The sequence below is a fragment of the Moschus berezovskii genome, chromosome 22 (assembly GCF_049115385.1).
Source record: "Moschus berezovskii isolate FMDL1 chromosome 22, NW_MosBer_1.0, whole genome shotgun sequence".
Taxonomy (NCBI): Eukaryota; Metazoa; Chordata; class Mammalia; order Artiodactyla; family Moschidae; genus Moschus; species Moschus berezovskii.
In genome coordinates, this window is record NC_142481.1 from 56,185,517 (window position 1) to 56,203,414 (window position 17,898).

General features: G+C 43.2%; 1 protein-coding gene across 3 annotated transcripts; it reads left to right on the forward strand.

Moving 5' to 3' along the window:
* The first annotated feature begins 33 nt into the window (after positions 1 to 33).
* Positions 34 to 16,311, forward strand: C22H16orf46 (chromosome 22 C16orf46 homolog). Of its 3 annotated transcripts, none has more exons than XM_055413067.2 (3): positions 34 to 262; positions 6,855 to 7,102; positions 8,280 to 16,311. In XM_055413067.2, exons 2-3 carry the CDS (start codon positions 6,893 to 6,895, stop codon positions 9,282 to 9,284), a joined length of 1,215 nt encoding a protein of 404 aa, XP_055269042.2. In that variant the 5' UTR covers positions 34 to 262; positions 6,855 to 6,892; the 3' UTR covers positions 9,285 to 16,311. The 3 variants fall into 3 exon arrangements, with proteins under 3 accessions (XP_055269042.2, XP_055269043.2, XP_055269044.2); XM_055413068.2 differs by lacking the exon at positions 34 to 262 and adding an exon at positions 412 to 467; XM_055413069.2 differs by lacking the exon at positions 34 to 262 and adding an exon at positions 6,069 to 6,434.
* The last annotated feature ends 1,587 nt before the right edge of the window (positions 16,312 to 17,898 follow it).

The following is a 17,898-nucleotide window of genomic DNA, read 5'->3' on the forward strand; positions in this document are numbered from 1 at the left end:
CACTTCCGCCGCGAATCCCCTCCCTCCCCCAGGCCCGTCCATCGCCCCGCCCCCAGAGCGTCTGTAACGCAGGGCAACCGCCCTTGTTGCCCGCCGGCGGGGACTAAGCTGCTCCGGGCCTTCCACCCCGCTGGCCCCTCAGGAGGGTGTGAGCGGCCAGGCCGCTTCCCCGCCTCCGGGTCGAGGCCCCACACTGCTCCACAGGCGGCAGAGCGAGACGTCTTGCCCAGTTGGGAAGGGAGCTGCCTTCTGAGGCGGGGAGGTAAAAGGAAGAAGCGAAGCTGGGCCTGAAGAAGAGTGGGCAGGGCCTGGGGAGGGGGTGCGGAGTGGGTGGGGCAGTGGGAGGAGCCGCTGAAAGGGCGGAGCCCTGTGAGGGAGCGGCCCTTGGAGGAAGGGGTGGGGCTGGTGGGGGCGCTTTGCTGGAGGGCACAGCTATTGAAAGAAGGGGAGGCATCTTTTGTGGCCAGGTAGGACACTGGAGGCGGAGAAGGCAATGGCAAGCCACTCCAGTACTCTTGCCTAGAAAATCCCATGGACAGAGGAGCCTGGTAGGCTGCAGTCCGTGGGGTCGCTAAGGGTCGGACTCGACTGAGCGACTTCACTTTCACTTTTCACACATTGGAGAAGGAAATGGCAACCCACTCCAGTGTTCTTGCCTGGAGAATCCCAGGGACGGGGGAGCCTGGTGGGCTTCCGTCTGTGGGGTCACACAGAGTCGGACACGACTGAAGTGACTTAGCAGCAGCAGCAGCAGGACACTGGAGGAAGGGGAGGGCCGAGAGGAGGAAGATAGAAAGGTCTTGGAAGAAGGGTAGGGAACCACGCTTTCGAGTGCCTGGGCTTTTGGAAACAGGTGGCGAGAGTTGTGTGTTTGAAGATTTGAATTTTCCTGTAAGTTGTTTGCTGTGTGAGAGCTGGGAAGACTGGGGTTGCTTTACCATTTTACTATCCTTGCTAGGCAGAAGGAGAAGCAGGTGGCAGAGGATGGGATGGTCAAATAGCAACAACTACTCCATGGTCATGAAAAGACCCCTGATGCTGGGAAAGATTGAAGGCAGGAGGAGGAGGGGCGACAGAGGATGAGATGGTTGTATGGCATCACCGACTCGATGGACATGAGTTTGAGTTGGTGATGGACAGGGAGGCCTGGAGTACTGCAGTCCATGGGGTCGCAAAGAGTGGGACACGATCGAGGAACTGAACTGGAAGATAGTGGAGCATGGAGGAGCCTGGCATGCTGCAGTCTATGGGGGGGGGGGTCACAAAGAGTCGACAGGACTTAGCAACTGAACAACCACCACCAGTGCTAGGGCATGGGCACTTAATGAGTAATGAATGTGACTGGAAAAAGCAGAAGAGTTGGAGACTGGGATTGGAGTGAAACTTTCTGATAGGGAGGGATGGTTGTAGAAACTGCGCTCCTAGGAATCATTCTATGAATAATCAGAGCTGCTGTGCTCTGTGGGCATGTAAGAAGTATAAAGCACAGGTAATTAACATGGTGGTTTAGTCACTAAGTCCTGTCGAACTCTTGCGACCCCATGGACTGTAGCCTGCCAGACTCCTCTGTCCATGGGATTCTCCAGGCGAGAATACTGGATCTTCCCGACCCAGGAATCCAACCCAGGTCTCCTGCATTGCAGGCATTCTCAACTGACTGAGCTATGAGGTATAGGAATTGAGGGTAGCCATTTGTAGTCTGATTATATGGATAAGTGATAGCAGAAATGTGGCAAAGATAATGGCGAAAAGAAAGAGTGTCAGCGTTCTTCAGAGTCAGTAAGATGTCTCAAATTCCTCTCATGCTTTAAATCTCTGACGTCTGCTGCTGCCGCTCCTGCTGCTAGCCAGAGAAAACTCTCTGCTTTTAAAGGACACATATCATTAGATTTCCTAAAGGAGGGCATGGCAACTCACTCCAGTATCCTTGCCTGGGGAATCCCCATGGACAGAAGAGCCTGGTGTGCTACAGTCCATGGAGTCGTAGAGTTGGACATGACTGAGTGACTAAGCACAGCACATCATTAGATTAGGCCCATCCCAGTAAACCAAGATTGTTTCCCTGTCATCAGGTCAACCAGTTGGTACCCATAATTACATCTGTAAAATCCTTTTTGCCGTGCAATATAACTTATTCATGGAATAGTTCCAAGGATTAGGATGGGAAACCTTGTGGAGGGAGGATTTGCAGAATTTAATTTACTATATTATCTTTTAGGAATATTGTAGAAAAATTATTGCAGGAGTTTTGTGTGTTTTTTTTTTTTTTACCCAGTTTCAATGAACATAAATTATACATTATTAAGCCTACCTTTAATGAGAATTTTGACTTTGAATTGACTCAGGTACACTCTTAGTCTTTTGAAGAATGGTCCTTGGGACTTACCTGGTGGTACAGTGAATAAGAATCCGCCTGCCAATACACGAGACAGGGGTTTGATCCCTGGTCCAGGGAGATTCCACAAGCTGCAGAGCAGCTAAGCCCATGCACCGCAGTTGCCGAGCCTGAGCTCTAAAGCCTGCAAACCACAACTACTGAGCCGTTGTGCTGCAGTTTCTGAAGCCCCTGTGCCCAAGTGTGTGTGTTATTGTTGTTGTTGTTCAGGTGCTAAGTCGTGTCCGACTCTTTTGCCAACTGTGATGGCAAAATATGATGACAAATGTGGGGAATCACTGGCTTTTAGGTACTTCTGCTTAGAAGTGACTCATATGATTTCAGTCCTGTTATTAGCCGAAATAAGTCACAAGGCACTGCTTAATTTCAAGGAGAAATGTAGATAATACTTCTCTATCTCCAAAAGGAAAAGGAAGCAAGATTTTGGTGACCATTATTAGCATCTTGGTACCACACTGGTCTGGTATCATCAGAGGTGATGTACGAAGCAAATTACCTTTACGTATATTATAAATGTCACTACCTAAAATAAAAACATTTGTGGTCTTTGAAAACAGAGTCCAGGGACTATAGGAATGGAAAAGTCCTAGATATGGGGACAGAGGATGAGATGGTTGGATGGCATCACTGACTCAATGGACATGAGTTTGAGCAAACTCCAGGAGATAGTGGAGGATGGAGAAGCCTGGCGTGCTGCAGTCCATGGAGTCGCAAAGAGTCAGACACGACTTAGCAACTGAAGATAGAACTAAAACATAATTATTTTCTTGAAACTGTTTTCAATTTTCTAGATTCAGAAACATTTATGAAGATACAAAATACAAGGTCCAAGAATAGATAGACAATCTCAAAGAAGTTGGAGGAGGAACTGTTGAATATCAAGATATGAATCTGGAGCAGGATTTATTATAGATATTAACAAGCTGGTTTTAAAATTTATTAGGAAATGTAAAAGGAACTATAATAGGTAAAACAATTATGAAAATGAAGAATGAAATGGAGGAATCACATTACTCAGTTTTAAAAATTACCATAAACTATAGGAATCAATATGATATTGTTGAATGGAGAGACACAGGTCAATGGGTCAGAATAGGGTGTTTTAAAATATACCCAAATAAACATCAGTTCAGTTGCTCAGTCATGTCTGACTCATTGTGACCCCATGAATTGCAGCACACCAGGCTTTCCCTGTCCATCACCAACTCCCGGAGTTTACCCAAACTCATATCCATTGAATCGGTGACGCCATCCAACCATCTCATCCTCTGTTGTCCCCTTCTGCTCCTGCCTTCAATCTTTCCCAGGATCAGGGTCTTTTCAAATGAGTCAGCACCTGATGCAGGTGGCCAAAGTATTGGAGTTTCAGCTTCAACATCAGTCATTCCAATGAACACTCAGGACTGATTTTTAGGATGTACTGGTTGGATCTCCTTGCAGTCCAAGGAACTCTCAAAAGTCTTCTCCAATACCACAGTTCAAAAGCATCAATTCTTCAGTGCTTAGCTTTCTTTATAGTCCAACTCTCACATCCATACATGACTACTGGAGAAACCACTGCCTTGACTAGACAGACCTTTGTTGGCAAAGTAATATCTCTGTTTTTTAATATGCTGTCTAAGTTGGTCATAAATTTCCTTCCAAGGAGTAAGTTTAATTTCATGGCTGCAGTCATCATCTGCAGTGATTTTGGAGCCCAAGAAAATAAAGTCGGCCACTGTTTCCACTGTTTCCCCATCTATTTGTCATGAAGTGATGGGGCCAGATGCCATGATCTTAGTTTTCTGAATGTTGAGCTTTAAGCCTACTTTTTCACTCTCTTTCACTTGCATCAAGAGGCTCTTTAGTTCTTCTTTGCTTTCTGCCATAAGGGTGGTGTCATCTGCATATCTGAGGTTATTGCTGTTTCTCCTGCCAAATAAACATAGCCAATTGATTTTTGACCAAAAAATGCAGGAAGAATAATCTTTGAATGAGAATGTTGTAACAGTTGGCTGTTCATATTCAAAAACTTAATTCAAAATGGATCATAGACCTAAATATAAACCATAAAACTATATAACTTTGAAAACTAAATACAGAAAATCTTTATGACTTGTGGTTAGGCAAAGTGTTATTAGACATGATACCAAAAACATAATCCATTAAAAACAAAACAAAACCAAAATTTGATAAAGCTGGTCCTCATTTTAACTTTTATACAACATATCTGTGAGAGTAGCAACAGAAGATAATGTCCTTTCGCTGGACTCTGCTGTACTCTTGGTGTGTCTTTGCCACTGACCAGTGGTAATGAAGTCTTTGTTCCTTTCAGGAGCAGGGCCGTTAGTATTCTAAGTTACAGATTGGTTAGGGTGTCAAAGCTCCGTTGAGTTTGCCAGATGTCTAACAAAGAGGCATTTGGTAGTCTCTGAACTTCTCAGTTCATTAACAAATGACATCACAACGTGGGGTCAGAGATCCTAGAGGTAATGTCTGTGTTTTTTCTTTTCCTCCTGCATTTCCAACGCCTTCTTTTGTATTCAGTAAATTCAAGGAGAAGGCCTTGAGTCCTTTGACTTAATTGGCCAGTTATTTATGGAGTGTCTCCAAATCTTCCCCTGTGGCTCAACTGGTAAAGAATCCACCTGCAATGTGGGAGACCTGGGTACAATCACTGGGTTGGGAAGATCCCTTGGAGAAGGGAAAGGCTACCCACTCCAGTATTCTGGCCTAGAGAATTCCGTGGACTGTATAGCCCATGGGGTCACAAAGAGTCGGACACAACTGAGTGACTTTCACTTTTCCAAATCATCTTCATAAACTATATTCTCCAATTTTTTTCTGATTTTTTTTCCTGCCTTTTGGTACATCTCTTTAAATAAGTCCCTGTTCAAGGTCTTTATCCCAGTTAAAATTATCCAAACCATGAAATCTGTTGTTTGATACATTTATTCAGTTTGCTTAAGATCAAAATTCATGCTTTGCTCAACTCCACTGTTATCCCATATTATATTTCTTAAACTATTCTGTTAACATGATGGCTTTAAAAAAAAACATTTTATTATGGAAAATTTCACAGTGACCCAAAAGTACCTCATACCCTTCTACAACAAAAAGAATTTGTGGCTTTTTAAATTTCCTCATTCTCTCTCTTACCACAACCAACCACCCCCCACCCCCCTTGCAGGATTATTTTGAAGCAAATCATAATGGCTTATGTTCAGTTGGTAAAATAATAAGCTATTTTACAGGCTTGTTTATTTGGCTGTGCCAGGTCTTAGTTACAGCATGAGGGATCCAATTCCCTGACCAGGGGTTGAACCCAGGCTCCCTGCATTGGGAGTGCAGAGTCTTAGCCACTGGGCCACCAGGGAAGGCCCCTATTTACAGGGTCTTTTGCTGATCATTTTCTTCCATCGTTGTTTAGTTTAAATGCTACTAGAAAAGATATTTTCTGTATCACACTGAATTTCCCATAGGCTCTGTTTCTTAGACTCTCACTCATCCCCTTTTTATTTTCATTCATCTTCTTTATTTCATTTCTAAATATCTTAAGTTCCTTTGGCCTTTTCATCTTGAAAAGGATCAGCTTTTCTTTGGGTGTATTCTTGTTTATCCAGACATGTACTTTCGGGGCTTGGACCTCAGTCAACATTTTCTTCTTTGTACATTTTTTGGTTCTAGCCACTTCAATAGCATATGTCATAGAATTTAATATCTTCTGGCATACATGTGTGTGCCTTCCTGCTTTGTACTCCAAATCCAATTTTCTAGTTGCATCTGCAAATGCATTTTCCCATGGGAGCATTTTCACTGTGATCCTTGTGTTTCCTTGATGTGATTTTCTTGGAAACATATGGATTTTGATGTATGTTTTATACCAGTGATTCTTAAACCAAATCAGATTGTAAAGCTCTGTGGAAGTCAAGAAGTGGAAGAATACGAGTTCTGATTTACTTCAAATCTATAAACAAGGCATAATTTTACCATCAGAAAATCAGTATTATACCACTGAAGATTTTTACATTCCAAAAAGAAGGAAAACTGCATGTAATTGGTAAGAAATCACATAGCCACCCTTTTAATTGACCTTTGATTGCTTTTTGCACGTTTCTATTTGTCATCTCTTACATGAGTTTGGAAGATAAGAATGGACAATGAGTCTTTTTTCTTTTAAATAAATCCAGGTGTTTTATTTGTTTTCTGCCACATTATTCAGCATGCGGGATCTTAGTTCCCTGATCAGGGATAGAACCCATAGCCCCTGCATCGGAAGCACCAGGGAAGTCCTAAATCCATAAGTCTTTGAAATTAGCCTTATATTTTATAATGTCAATAGTTGGCAATGGATGGTTTCATAATATTTCTTCTGTCTATTCCTGAACATGTCTTGACGATGTTTCACCTGAGTTATTGGTTTTTTAAAAGAAACAAAGCAGTATTAAAAGCTAAGTTCCGTTTGCATTTTAAACCACAGGAAGAAGATGTTAAAGACTTTAAGCAACCATCACAGTAATGGATTTCGGTCACAAAAATGAGACTGAATTAGAAAATAGTGGAAATTATGAAATTCAAAGCACAGAAGAAACTGAATTAATCTATACTTGTCCAGATGAAAGAAGTGAAAAGAATCATGTTTGTTGTCTTCTCAACATCAGTGACATTACCCTTGAACAAGATAAAAAAGCCAAAGAGTTTGTCATTGGAACTGGATGGGAAGAAGCAGTGAGTATTTTCTTGAGTTAGGTCTTGTGCATGTTAGGGTTTTGATACAAGCCTTTTACTATTTTCAGAAATAGTTACTGTTGCCAAAAAAAATGTGTAAGCAACCAAACATGGAAACCTCTGAAACAGAGGTAGAATATTAATGATAGCAGTACCTTTTATTGAGTATTTATGACCATTCTGTATGGGCAAGCACACTACTAAATGCTTCACATACATCAATTCATTCACCCTCTCAGGTGTTATGAATAGCCTCATTTTTTGGAAAAGGAAACCAAAGCACCAAAAATGAAATGTGTCAAAATCTCTTGTAGTGGTCAAGGCAGGAGCTTGAACCAAGCATTTCTGGACTCCAGAACCCAACTCCCTTAACTCAAGCTACCTAACTTAATTCCTGCTACTTAACTCCCCAAGAGACCAGATATTTCTATCCTGGTGGTTCTATGCTGAACCCTGTGGTTTATTCTTAAACTATTCTTAGAGTCAATAATGAAATACAGTTCTAAATTTAGAACTGTAAGGGAATTGGTCTGATCGCTTGGCAATGTCACAGCTAGGGTGGGGAGGGGAGAGGGTTGTTTCTGGATGTAGTGGGGTTGAGGCTGGAGTGCTGCTCCACATCGTAGAATGCCTGAGGTGGCTCCCACCACAGGAGATGCTCCAGCCCTGTCTCAGTTCGGGTTGCTATAAGAGAATACCAAAGGCTGGGCGGCTTAAGCAGCAGACATTCATTTCTTACAGTTTGGGAGGAAAGTTCAAGGTCTGGGTGCCAACATGGTCAGGTTCTTGGTGGGAGCCGTATTCTTGGTTATATCCTCACACAGCCTTCCTTGGTGCAGGCAAGCGCAGAGAGCCTGCAGTACAAGAAAGCCTGGCAGGCGGGACCAGTATGCTTTTGATTTTATTTTAATAGTTCTGAATTTATTTTAATACACATCTAAAAAATATATATAGTCAGCACACAGTGTGCTGATAGATACTATCACTTAGTATTTTAGTCTTTAAAAATACTATTACAAATACTATGGCATAGTAGGAGGCTAAACTAAGCATGAAAAGTTAAAACTAAAATAAGTCAATCCGAAGAAAAATATTGATTCAAATAGGAGAGTCAAAATGGGGATGTGGCCACAGCGGGGGTAGCTAGGCTGAGAGTAACACTCTGCTTTATCTGCAGGTCCGAGGCTGGGGACAGATTTCTCCAACTGCCTGCATCTGGCCCAGGAAGAAGCTTAAGAAGGCGAGGGTGGGAGAAAGTGCCAGCAGCTGCTTCCTCTGTGTCAGTCTCTCCCATGGGAGCCTGGAGGCCAGGCTTCAGTCGGAGAGGGGGAAGTTGGAGTCTGGGGCTTCAGCTCCAGCTCCAGCTGAGGCAGGCCCGGAGAAGGATGGAGGCAGCCTCTCCCAGACCCCGGGCACCCCGCCAGGCCCCACTACAACCTCCAGGGAAGTTAACAAAATCTGCTTTTCCACCTACAGTCAGGGAGAGAAGAAAAGTCTGCAAATAAAGGAGTTCATCTGGTGCCTGGAAGACTGGGCCACCCCGGAGACTGTTAGGGGCAAGGACCCCAGAAGATCCTGGAGAGGCGCTGACAGAATTCTCCCTGCCTCAGACTCCCTGACTTCCAAAGCCCTTTTAGTCCTCCCTCCCTTGAAGTCTTCGCCCCCAAATGGCTTGGATGTTCTGGGTAAGAAGACTAAGAACTTTTTCTTGCGGCCAGAAGAGAAGGGGCTGAGTGTGGAAAAGGATGAGTGTGTGGCTTATGCCTGTGGAGTGAAAGCAGTTGACGGGGCAGGTGAAACGCAGTCCACTGAGCTGGCCAGGCACCACAAAGTCAAGGAAACGCAGCCTTTCCTCACCCCGGTGGCCCGGATGCCCCTGCTGGCCGAGCCCGAGCCCTGCTGCCTGCACTGGTCCCTCCTGCCTGAGAAAAACCTGGTGTGCCCTCCCTGCTATCTCGCCACCTTCCAGCTTTTGCAGAAACAAGGAGCGAGGAACTACAAAGCCAGTCTCAGAGCCAGGGAGCCCAGTCCTCCCATGAAAACCCCAAAGCGCGTCCTCACAGAGGCCAAGCAGGAAAACAGGCCCCAAACGTTGGAGACCAAAGTATTCTCAAGACCTCTCTTGCCGTCCCTCACAGTGAGCAGAGTTGTTATTCCCATTTCCACTCACAGACTCCTTTGAGCTGCTACAATATAATCCCCTGGGAATAAGCAGTGTCTGAACGTGGTCCATCTTCTCTCCCGTCTCCCTCCTGCCCCACCCCAGTCTCTTTCTTTCTCCTTCTCCTCCTCCTCATCTCACACACTCTTCTCTCCCTGTCTCCTCTGGTCCTTTTTTGGTAGTAGATCGGGGACAGCTGAACCTCATAGTATGGATTTTGATGTACTCTCAAAACCTCCATATTTTTGTGTTACTTGCTTCTGTTGCTTAGCCATTTACAAAACGCACACTGGTAGTGCCAGTCTCAGCCTCAGCCTGGCTTATCTGTGCCCCGGAGGACAAGTGGATGGTGGGGAAGCTGGAGGGCCTTCCTCCGGGGTTGCCCCCACGTCAGCCCTTGAGCCAGCCGGCAGGGGCTCTTTCCGCCTCCTGAACCCCAGGGCATCAAGCCAGGCGTCCTGGGCTTGTTGAGACCAAATTGTTTCCTGATCTTTTGAACCTGGCAGATGGTCTATCCGTTGCCCCATTTTCTCTTGCAACAGAGATCTGCTTTAATTGAAACAGTGTTGTAAGAGAAAATTCCAGCCTGTGTCCAGATGAATTTCCTGTGTCCAGGGTGGCATATCCTTATATTGACGTTGGATGGATGGATGTGCCATATCCATTGTATCTTATGTGTCCCAGATTTCATATACTTAGAGCCTCATGTTAGTCTCTGTGTCTGGGAGGTTTTGGCTACCTTTCTACAAAATTCATTGTGAGAGACAGGTTGAGAATAATTATTACTTTTTAAATGTCACTGTGATTATTGTTAGCACACCTGCTTCTTCCAGTCTTACATCTACTATTTGGGAACTTGACAACCCCAGGTCGAGTTATGGAATGGAGGTGGGACTTTCTTCCATCTCTCTTCCTGGCTCATCTTACCCCACTGCACATTTCCTGAAGTTGTGTGTAAATTAAATGTCTGTAGATGTTATATTTTAAATGTGAAGCGACAGTGCCATGTAGAGAGACTCCCTGAAGAACCCTTTTGTAATCTGAGTAACCATTTAGCTACTCTGTAATTATATAGTTTGCATTTGCTTAATGCAGATTATAGTTGAACTGCAGGCTTTCCATCTCCTGAGTGATGCGCAGACAGAATATATGGCTATTTGTATACATCTTTCCATAACTGGTCTTTGTAATGTTTTGTCTGTTTGAGTTTAGGAGCTTTGTTGGTTTGTCTTTACAAAACACCAGAAATGCAGGAATGATTACAGTACAATAGTCATTTAAAGGTGTATTTTGCCTTTTGAGGTTGGACACTTTACAGACTAGAAGCAGTTTTCAGGTTCTACTCACCCATTCTTGTCTGAATGAAGAAACCATCTGAATTCACCCCCAAGAAGAGGTCCCGATTTCCCTCTGTGTCTGCACACTGTGGGTGTTGGACCCGGTACTGCTTGAGCACTGTCCAGCTCTGGCAACCTGCCCACCTGAGTCAGTGGTTTTTTTCGATTCCTTCTTTGTAGGCTGCAGAATAATGAATAAGCTCACTATGTATACACCTGTCAAAGTGTTTGCTTGGGAGGGAAAAGGATCTACCGGTATGAACGAGGAACAAAGCTTACCTGCCCTGCCCAGGGCTACTTACCAGTTGAGATCTTGCCACATTTTGAACTGATACAAGTGACAACAGAATGCAATTTTTTTTTTTTCTTAAGAAAAACTTACTTGTTGAGATAAGGGTTATATATTCTATACCTTTGGGGATAAACATATAATAATTTAGAATTGAGATTTAGTTTGAATAAAGGAAGGACCCGAATTTAAAGGCTTGTTGTTGTTCAGTTGCTCAGTTGTGTCCGACTCTTTGCGACCCCATGTCGGTTTTAGTATCTTTAAAAATTTTTTTAATCAACTAGGTATTTTTTTAAACTTATGAAAGCATCTGTTTCTTTAGGTAATTATTCGAATACCTGATAAAGTCCCTCTGGTATCTTATTTGTGTTGGCCGAGGAAGTTTGGCCTGCTTCTCTGTGGACAAAGTCACTCTAGGCCTTGTCCCAGTTTCTAGTCAGATTAAATCAGGATGTTCAAACTGGTCTTTGATATCCAAGTCTTTCTAGATAAAGGCTAAATGTTTACTAGAATGCAATGACAAAAATCTTTCCATTTTAAGGAGTCCACATGTTATAATTCAGTCCCAGTCGCCCTCTTCCTGCCTCCAGGTGATGACCTCAAGTTGGGTTTTGGTTCTTAGGTGGTGGTGTTGGTTGCTCAGTTGTGTTTAACTCTTTGTCACCCCCTGAACTGTAGCCCGCCAGGCTCCTCTGTCCATGGAATTCTCCAGCGAGAATACTGGAGTGGGTTGCCATTCCCTTGTCTAGGGGATCTTTCAGACCCAGGGATTGATTCTCAAGCCAAACATGGAGGGCTCTGTGTTTCATCTTTTATTCTATTAGTTTGTATCATTAGTAAAACTTTCCAAACTTCTATCTTTCTGGAAATTTAAAAAATCACCAGGTGAAAGTGTGGCTGCACCCAACACAGGGCTCCTCCTCCAGAGGCTCACCTCCTGGGGGAGGCCAGACTGAGTTCTGGGGGTGCTGCTGAGCAATTGCAGGGCCGGAGGGACTGGACACCTGGGAGAGAGTAAATCTGACAGTGATGGGGGAACAAGGGCGAGGGGAAGATTAAGTCAGAATAAGACCCGGCAATGTTTGGACAAGTATGGCGAGCTCTGGCTACGTGGGGAGACTTCCTCTCATTTTTAGCTTTATTCTGGACCAGATCTGCTTTGCTTTCAATCTCTCCCTCTCCCTAAGTGCCAGAGCCCCAGCCCGTCTCTGTGCAGGCTCCCCCGGCTGGCCGAGCAGGCTAAGCTGCACAATTGGAGTCCTCACACCTGGGACTTTTTGGGGTGTTTGGGCTTGGGTCCAAGTGCACCAGCCTTGGTGCTGCAGTGCAGGGGCTCCTGAGAAGCCAGATGAGGAAGAAATGGGCTCCCGTGACTGTGACTGAGGGCAGACAAGGGAGTTTGGTGGTACCACAGGCAACACTCACCCACTGTCTGCCAGGCTAACTGCAGCCCTGGAGCCAGGAGAGGTTCTGTGCTGTGCCCCTGATGCCCAGGCTAAACTCTGATCCGAGTGCCACTAACCCATCACATGACACAATAATTCCACTTGAATTGGTGAGGCACTATTCTAAGTGTTCAGAGCCTCTTGTGGGTATTGCCTCCTTTTATCCTGAGCAAATTCATGAGGCTCAGGGCTCATTTTCTCCTGTGACCCAAGAAGAAACCCATCAACAGAGAATTTGGGTTCAGGTGTGCAGCTTGGGCATCTGAAGGTGCCAACTTACCTCCAAGGTGAGGAAACAGCTGGAGCACTGGGTGGAAAGAATCATGTAGGAGGAGGAGGACTTCGGAATGTCTTTCCTTCCTGTTAGATGGGAATAATTTCAGACACAGCATGTGGTGAAGATGAGTTAATGTATGTAAAACGCTCATAGAGATTTGTGGTTTTCCAGAATGTTGTGATCAGATCAAATACAAATAGCTGGATCATTTCCCTTTAATGAATGCCTAGCTGTTCAAAATCATTTAGAAATCCCGTGGGCATGGCCAGTTGTCACCTAGACTCTTTAAAAAGCTCACCTCCCTAACTTGTCAACTGGGGCGGTCCTTGGTTGGGATGCCTGTCAATCAGTTCATGGGCTATCTTCATTGCCTGGCCCTTCTCCTCATCCTGTTTTGCCTGAATTTCCACTGCCCCAGTCTAAACATGATTGCTCTACAGACTTATACCATGTCTCTCAGACTGGTGTTGTGTCATCCTGAGGTATTACAGCAAAACATTTACTTCTCAAGTTTAATCTCGCAGATCAAAGCTATTGTATATCTTCCTGAACACAGTCTTAAAGTAACTCCAGTGCAATAACTAAAACTAGCACCATCATCCTTTTTCCTAGGAGCTGAAAACTAGACATTTTTTAATTGACTCTGTCCTATAAAATGAGGGGTTAGGGACTTTCCTGATGTTCCAGTGGTTAAGACCCTGTGCTTCCAGTGTGGGGGATGCAGGTTTGACCCCTGGTTGGGGAAAAATGGAGGGAATTAATACCTAAGGTACTTCGTGATTCTCTCATTTTAGTGAAGTTAAATTGCCTGTAAACATTACTAGACATTCAAAATGTGAACAATTCTTTCTGTCATAGATTTGTGATCAGATTGACTCTGGATGCTGGCTTTTGTAGTGTGAAATGAAAATCTAAGTGAATTTCAACTTCTACATTTCAAAAGTTGCTTACAGTAGAAGGCCTAGAAGAGACTTTTTTTTTTTTAAACATAAGACTCAGGTGGCTCAGTGGTAAAGAACCCTCCTATTAATGCAGGAGATGCAAGAGATGTGGGTTCGATCCCTGGGTAGATCCCCTGGAGGAGGAAATGGCAACTCACTCCAGTGTTCTTGCCTGGGAAATCCCATGGACAGAGGAGCCTGCAGTCCATGGGGTTGCAAAGAGGCATGACTGAGCAACTGAGCACCCACCAGAACTCAACTTTTCTAATACATCCTTTCTAAACAGCATACACTTTATTTTATTTTAGGCCGTGCTGGGTCTTCGTTGCTGGGCGTGAACTTTCTCTAGTTGCGGCAAGTAGAGGCCTGTCATTGCTGTGGCTTCTCTTGTTGAGGAGCACGGGCTCTAGGGTGCGTGTGCCTCAGGAGTTGCTGCCATGGGCTCAGTAGTTGTGGCGCATGGGCTTAGTTGCCCTGAGGCATCTGGGATCTTCCTGGGCCAGGGATCGAACTGCAGTATACACACTTCTTAAAGATTTCAGTGGCCGAGCATCTTTGGAAATAAGCATTGCATCCACAGCAGTGCTTAAAGTTCCACCTCACGAACTGGCCCTATCCCTTGGGCAGGACTTTTGAACCTTGGCACTCCTGGTGTTAGGGATGGGTAGCTCTTTGTGTGGGGTTGTTTGTGCATAAAGGAAAACTGAGCAGCATCTCTGGCCTCTACGCAATAGATGCCAATGGTCCCCGCCCAGTTGTGACAATCAAGAATGTCTTTAGACATTGCCAAATGCCACAAGGGCCCAGGTGAGAACAGGTGCTTTAGGGAATTAATTATTTAGAACCCAATACCTGTTTGCAGCTTCTCTGACAGCTCTGCTTCCAGAGCGAGCAGAAGCCTTGGCACGGAGGCAAAGGGAATGTGGGAGAAGTTCCATCTGCCTCGTCTTGGGCAGCACAAGTGCTCTTGGTTTTGACCTGGTCCCTCAGAGCCTCCTGGGGGCACCTGCCCCATTTCTCTCCAGGCCTGCTTTTCTCTGGGACCGTTTCTCTCAGGGTTAACAGTAGGGCTCATTTAGTCAGAGCCAGGGAGAGCTGTAGGCATAATCTGATTCTCTTTAGGAGAATGTGCATTATTGTTTTGGCAAGGTTTTCAAGAAAATTCTAAGATGCTAAATTGATGTATTTACATTTAATGGCATAATTCAGAATTCTCTACTTTTCAACCAGTACACTCCTCACGTTCACTGTACTAAATCACTGTGAATACAGAGAGGCAGCCCAGTATGTATGACCCTCCTTAATAGCCACTGGAAAATTGATACTTTATATATGTGAAATGGCTTTTCCCCTCCCATTTAGCTCAAACTACAAATCTTGCTTCCCTATGTATCTTAAAATGAAACAATTTCTCACTTACTTGAGGAGTGCTAACTTGAAGACATACATAAACTAGCCTTATTTCCAGCAACACAGGAGGATTAGGACTATTAACTCTGTAAAATGTGAAAGAACTGTTAGCAATTTCATTTAACATCTGCATGTGCTCTGAAGAGAAGCAGAAATCCAACTAACGAGATAAAAACCACTGGTCTCGATACTGTTCATGACTCTGCTCGGGCTCTGTTTTGTGGCCATTCACCAAACCCTTATGATGGACTTTTCTAATGTAATCCTAATGTAATCCCAGGAAAATGGAATGTTAGGGAGATACCGTTACAGTAGCTAATGAGAGAACTTGAAATCTGAAGACACATATGTCATCAGAGAAACGGGATTTAAAAGGTTCTAAAACATACCATATCTTACCAAAAGAAAACGCAAAAAAAAAAAAAAAAGATACCAGCCTACAACTCATTAATAAATACTAGACTCTCAAATATAGCTAAACAAAAACTATTACCACAAACTGAACTAAGAATGTAAACGGTTCCTAAAGCATCATTTGCCAGAGTTTGGATGGCTTCTCAAAAAGCAAACTATCAAATCTTAAGTTTTGAGAGCTCACGTTTTAAATAAGGAAGTCTTTGAGGAGCATTTTAAGGTTAGATATCCTTTTGTAATAAGTTAATTCAGATGCACTGACTTCTGCCAAATTTTTATTGCCGCACAAGCTCTACATTTTCTGAAGTCACTAAATTTTTCATTACAGCACAGGAAAAAAAAGATAAAGTAGGAGAGGTATCAGTTTCAAATTCAGTCCTAAGCCTGACATTTTTGAGATGCAATCATGAAACCAAATGTTTCACGCAGGACAAGGAAAAAGCAGTGGATCACCAGAAAGCCAAGTAAAAAGCTGCAAGAAGATGTGGGAAAAAAAAAAAAGCAAGAAAAGCAGTGAGAAGATGCCAAGCTTGGAACAAGGTCTTATTGACACATACTATGCTAATCTCACTTCTTTAGGTCAAAAAAAAAAAAAAAGTCTTTTTTCACATAGGTAATATATGCATCTTTGAGAATAACAAAGTCGCTATGGAGATCAATTTTTTTAAAAAATATTTATTTTCTGAAATATTTGACTGTTTCAATGATAAACTAAAAGTTATAACTTTTGTTGTTTCTTCTTTGTAGTCTTTATGTCCTGTAATATTAACTTGCTAGATGGTAAAAGAACTGAGTTAATGGAAGGGCCTTGATAATGAGTTTCTCCTGTGACAGTCTTTGCTATTTCTGATTTTGTGGATTTAGAACAAAGTTACAAATGTGCTTATTATTTATTAGTAAGGCAATATGTAAATTTAGATGTTTTCCCCTGAAGTTGAAGGAACTGAACGAATACTGGCACTCTTCCCGTTTATTATAGACAATACTCATTCCCTCATTTGCTCCTTTCAAACATGCATATTTTATCTTATTTTTTAAAATGTATTATTACTTATTCTTTTTGGCAGCACTGGGTCTCCTTTACTGCATGTGGGCTTCTGACTGCAGTGGCTTCTTTTATTGTGGAGCACAGGCTCAGTAGTTGTGGCACACGGGCTTAGCCGTGTGGCATGTGTAGTCTTCCTGGACCATGGATCGAACCTGTGTCCCCGGCATTGTCAGGGGGACTTTTAACCACTGGACCACCAGGGAAGTCCCCACACACACGTTTTGAAATAAAGAGCCCAAATGTGTTAATATGAGGACACCAGCAACCTGAGAGTCCTTTCCATTTGCTCTTCAGCCTGCCTCTCTCGACAGATATGTAGACTAGTAAATACAGTTCACGCAACAAACTTTGGATGTAAGCACTGCAAAACAGTGGCATTTAAAGGACTATCTTCTTGATTATCAAGAACATTAGATTAACCTACATCTTGCTGAAAAACAAGATTAACATTCATGTGTTTTAAGTCTTCTAGGTGTTGGGTGTAACCAGTAATTCAAAAGACTGTGTCCTTTCCTAGTGTCAGTGACACTATAATGTACATAAGATGAGCACACACACATATATGAGATATAAGGAAAATAAAACTGCATAATACCTGAGACTCCAAAGTCATCACTGACTCAATGCACATGGGCTTGGTTGGACTCCAGGAGTTGGTGATGGACTGGGAGCCCTGGTGTGCTGCGGTTCATGGGTCACAAAGAGTCAGACACTACTGAGCGACTGAAATTGAACTGAACCAAAGGCATCATTCCTAAATGGCTCTAAGTTACACATTCCTCTCAGTCTTTGTTTAAGAGCCTTCCGAAGACAAATCTGAGAAGCATTACTTTAAATATTCAAGTAGTAAGCACTCTTCAGTGTCAATATTAGGTTAAGTTTGGACTGGAACTAAGATAAGCATTCTAAAACTGAGATCATAAAGGATTACATGAAAATACCACCCTGTCAGTTGCCACTATTAAAACAATTCAACTTCACAGTTAGACTGACACCGATACGTTTTCTTCCAATCAAAAGTAGCTTCAAACTTTGCATCTTTCAGGTAAGTCTATAAAAAATTTATTTCCCTTTATCTCAAAGGAATCAAACACATTGATTTGGCTTTCCTACAGTTAGTGACTGAGCAAAGAACTACTCATAGCCTTACCCTTGCATATTTGTACCACATTACATACAAAGATAAAAGACACCCCATTATGAAATGGTGACATTTGGATGAAAAAAAATGAGTAATTTCCTTTGAAAAAATTTTCCAAAAACTTATGGTAGTTTTCAATCAAAATAAAAACTTTACATCAAAATAGCAGCTTTGGTAATGGAAGGTCTTTTTCCTTTCTACTGGGAAAACTTAGCATATTTTCATGAACAAAGGTAATGGAAATATCTAGGCACAGTCATTTCATCATGTGACTTTCAGAGGATGATGAATTTGTTAAGAGTTAAACAGATGGCAAAACAGTGGAAAGAGTGT

Bases quoted from the DNA above. Each gene is read 5' to 3' on its own strand.
- C22H16orf46 (XM_055413067.2), top strand. From the start codon at position 6,893: ATGGATTTCGGTCACAAAAATGAGACTGAATTAGAAAATAGTGGAAAT. The intron at 7,103-8,279 runs GTGAGTATTTTC...CTTTATCTGCAG, and splicing joins GAACTGGATGGGAAGAAGCA to GTCCGAGGCTGGGGACAGAT.